The following is a 4,452-nucleotide window of genomic DNA, read 5'->3' on the forward strand; positions in this document are numbered from 1 at the left end:
TATGATGGAAATTATGATCCCAAGAGGAAAGCTATTGTTGTTGCTCACCTTCAACTTATTTTTTGTGGAAGTTTTTGTGGCAGCTGCAGGCAGAGCAGTTGAGGCCCTTGAGGGCTTCTATGGTGCCCTCTTTTCCATCAGGCATGAATTCGCCACAGCCATCTGTAGCAGTCTTTCCTATGGCTACTACATGGTTCTTGAGACACTCCTTGTACCTCAGACCATAGTGCCCAACTTTTTCATTATTAAAAGTGTTGTGTTTGCAGGGCACAACATTTGCATTTGGTGGAGGAAAAGAGGAAGCCGCAGATGGGTGAACAATAGAAGAAAATTAAGTAATTGGTTTAGAAGAAGAAAATGTGTTTGGAAGGTGAGAATGTGCCAAGAAAATTCAAGAAGAGGAGAGAGAAGAATGTGGTATCGTTAAGTTTCGTAAACAGTGTAATAAGTTTCATAAACAGTGTCGTAAGTTTGATAAACAATGTAGTAAGTTTCATAAATAGTTTAGTACCGTTAAGTTTCATAAACAGTTTGTGAGAAGACGCGTAGGTCCGCATGTCAAAGTTTTTTTTTTAATTTTTTTAATATTAAAATTATGTATTTTTCATTAAAATTTAAATTCTTTTGTCATTTTTATTAAAATTTAAGTTTTTTTAATTAAATAAAATTATAGCATGATTTTTTATTAAAATAAACTTAGCTCAAGACCTTTCATAAAAGTTCCCTTAAAAATACTAGGATCATTAGCAAAGTTTCCTGAATTAAAAAGAATTTTTCATCTTATTAAACAAATTGCCCCAATTAGGACCGCAATAGATAGAATTTACAGACACAACTATGTTTTCTTTCCCCTTTCACATTAATTATAATACTTGTATTTTTTGTCAAAATTTTAATTAACATACTTCCAGTCCATATAATACTCCAGCGTGTTGCTCGGGTCCGCTATGCAAAAAGTACACGTCCCTCATCTTTTGAAACGCATGCCATGTAAGCAAGCTATCTGAACCGGCCTGGTGGCACTTCCCGACCGCCCGGTCCACCTCTAAGGTTCTAGCAACCCGGTCCAACCCGCCGTACAAGCTCTTACAGAACCGCATCATGTGCTTGACATCATAAACCCTATTTCCGAAAAAGACCCTCAAAATTCTCAGAAATTCGTTCAAGCCACCGGGCAAGTCCCGGCGCGTGAGAATCTTCACCAGGTACCCGAAGTCGTAGGCGCTGTGGAAGGTGACCCAACTCACCGAGTCGTTACAGACGAGTCCCGACGACATCATCAGCTCCGCGAAGCGCGAGGAGTCGACGCCGTGGGAGCGGTTGCGGTCGAAGTCGATGCCCTGGCGGCGGAGGAGTTCGATGGAGTCGGGAGCGTGGGGGTCACGCGCGACGTCGAAGTCGTTGAAGTTGAACTCCCAGATGAAGCGCGTGGGGGAGCCGAGGTCGGGGAGGTTACCGCGGGAGTCGGAGAGGGTGAGTCCGACCTGGATGAGGCTGAGGGCGTCGACGTTGGATTTGAGAATCCTGTAGTGATCGGAGGGCCGGAGGGTCTGGCGGGAGTAGGGACTGGTAAGGTCGACGGGGGGCCGGAAGACGACGCCGGGAAACTCGGTGTCCATGGAGATGAAGGGGTAGGCGTCGATGACGTTTTGGATGAGCTCGAATTCGGATTCCAGATTGTGGGCCCAGACTTCACGGATCACGATGGGCTTTTGGATCGGAGTCGTCGGATCTTGGTCGCCGTACATGTCGGAGAAAAATAACTGGAGAGAAAATGGTTTTTATTTTTATAATTTTATGTTGTTGGTGGGAGCGGAGAGTGTAGAGGTGGGTTTTATAAAGGGGGGAGAGAGAGAGAGAGAGAGAGGGTGAGAGGGCGGGGGGATGGTTCTGGGAAATTGGATAAAAGAGGGGAGAGGGCGTGTAAGTACGGACTAATAAATAATAATATTAAATGACTGGGTGAATGAGGTCAAGTGTTGAATGAATCGTTTTCTTGTGTGTTGACTGAAAAGGTGGCGATGAGAAATGGTCCAGGTTGGCTTCTACCTTCCAATTCTGTACCTCTCATTGCGTGTGTTGGGATAGGACTGGAAAAATAAATAAAGAATTTTCCGATCCCAACCGAAAAATTCCGAACCCGAAATTGAAAATTTTCAAACCGACAAATTTCCAACGGTTCAGTAGCCCATACAGAATCGTAACCGAAACTTTCAGTACGAGTTTTGATATTCAACCTGCCTTGTTCAAGATCCGGGTTTTGAGATTTGGTACAGGATCCCGATCCAATCCAGCCCTAGTTGCGAACGTCCCTCAAAATTCATTTTGTCGTTTTTATGTAGCCCTGTGATATCATTTTAATGTACAAAAATATTATAATTTGAAAAATTAATTATGTCTATCATTATCTAAATAATATTTATAGAATATTCATTTGATTTGGAGGCCTTTAGCCTCCAAATTTTTTATGCGACAATCAATCTGTTAGGCGAATGAGAGAATATCTCGATCGGGAAAGAAAAAGGGGAGATATAATATTTTAATGATGATAAAGAGAATAAATGGTTTGATTATAACGTTTATACAATAAAATATTGTCACGTCGTCGTGAACAAGGAACAAAGATAATAACTGTATAATAAGCTTTTAACTATTTTGATTTTTAATTTTAATTTTCAACATTGTAATAAAAATATAGTTTAAATTAGTGACCACAATATAATGAACTTTAGCAACAAAATCTTTTAAATTCATAAAGTTCGATATAAACCCAAATGTATTAGAAACTCAAAAATGCGATGATATTGCTAACAAAGATTTTGGGCACTAAATAATTTGGCAGATGCCACATCATCGTTTTTGGTTAGTGCTAACACATTTTTTTGTTTGAAAACTTCTTTGATCAAGTGGAGGAAGTCTGTAGTCTTATTTCTCTCGTCCAGATTCCTGGTTGACTCCTTATTTACTTATGAACAAGTCTGATGTGTTTTGCACTAACAATTTCTGCTCTTCAAAACAAAAACAAAAATTAATTAAGTGGTAAGGACACGGACTGCGCCTCTTCAGTAAATTAAAAACGTGACTGTAGCCACAAGCAAGATAAAATTTCTTAGTCTTTTTGAACCCAAAATGAATGAATAACTATTGTTTACTTTCACTTATCATTTTTTTTCTTTTAAAAGAAATATAGAAAAAATTAATTCAGAAGACGAAAAGATGTCTCAACCAACACCTTTGGTTGGTCAACAATATCAACTAACTTGACTTTTAGTCTTTGTTGGGGAGTGCATTATTATTCACTTATGCCGGACATATATTATACACAAATTTATTTGAAAATTAAAATAAAAGTTTATATTTCATTCATATTTGAGATGATTTTTCAAATGAGTCATAAAATTTTAATTTTTTTTCATATTACACATTAAGATATTAAAATTATATCTTTTTGTGTCTGACTCATTGTTTCATTATATCCTTTTTGTGTCTTGGGACTCTTACTTGAGCTAATAATGTGTAATCCACATAAAAAAGAAAAAAAAAAAACAAAAAAAAAAAACTTATCAATTTAAAAATCATTTTAAACCTGAAAAATACAAGACCATCTTCAATGGAAATGTTAAATTATTAAAGTCAAATTTCAATTGATGATTGATGTGACAATTTGAAGTCATATTTCAAATTTTGCGTTTCTCCAACTGAGTTGTCAAATATTTTTTTTATTATTATTAATGTAAAGCTTTAAATGGTTATATTTATTAAAAAAAATTGTTGAAACAAAATTTTATTGGTTGAAATGCTAATGGAATAAGAGACCTACCATTAAAATAAATTACAAATAAATTTGACACAAATTAGACTCCAAATCACCAAGCCTTCAACTTCAATCAGCAAATAATACTTTGGTTAGAGAGACTTTTGATATCAAATGTTCATAGTGGCATTCCATCTAGGATTTTGACATCTCCTTTAGAGATACTCTAAACACAAGCTTCAAATCCAATTAACAAATAACACTTCGGTTAGAAGGATTTTTGATGTCAAATATACACAGTCATATCTCCACCTAGGATTTAGCATTTCATTTTGTTATAAATGTTAATTTGATGGCTGACATGGCAATATCAGATTTTCTCTTTTTCCAACCGATATGTTTTTTTATTATAAGTGATATTTTTAGAACCCATTTTAAAAAGAAATCAATGATAATAAATTTTCTTGGTGCATTAATGGGACCTACATAATAAAATAATTAAAAATGATTTGACATCATATTTTCTCATATGTCAATTCATAGGATGGATATATCGGTTGAAGCTTGCTCTTGCCTTCAAAATTAATTACATGACATTCCACATAGGATTTGACATCTTATTTGGAGAGTCTAAAATGTAGGTTAACAATTTTGTAATATTATTAATATTTTAAATTAGGCACAGAACCGAGTGCAAT

At 36.0% G+C, this 4,452-nt stretch overlaps 1 protein-coding gene across 1 annotated transcript; it reads right to left on the reverse strand.

Moving 5' to 3' along the window:
• Positions 1-761: 761 nt before the first annotated feature.
• On the reverse strand, positions 762-1,833 carry LOC137715221 (putative CCR4-associated factor 1 homolog 9). The gene has a single exon (XM_068454468.2). The coding sequence runs from the start codon at positions 1,746-1,748 to the stop codon at positions 897-899; it is 852 nt and encodes a 283-aa protein (XP_068310569.2). The 5' UTR covers positions 1,749-1,833; the 3' UTR covers positions 762-896.
• Positions 1,834-4,452: the final 2,619 nt, after the last annotated feature.

Source organism: Pyrus communis, chromosome 3 (genome assembly GCF_041283825.1).
Source record: "Pyrus communis isolate YQ-2024b chromosome 3, ASM4128382v1, whole genome shotgun sequence".
In the NCBI taxonomy this organism is placed as follows: domain Eukaryota; kingdom Viridiplantae; phylum Streptophyta; class Magnoliopsida; order Rosales; family Rosaceae; genus Pyrus; species Pyrus communis.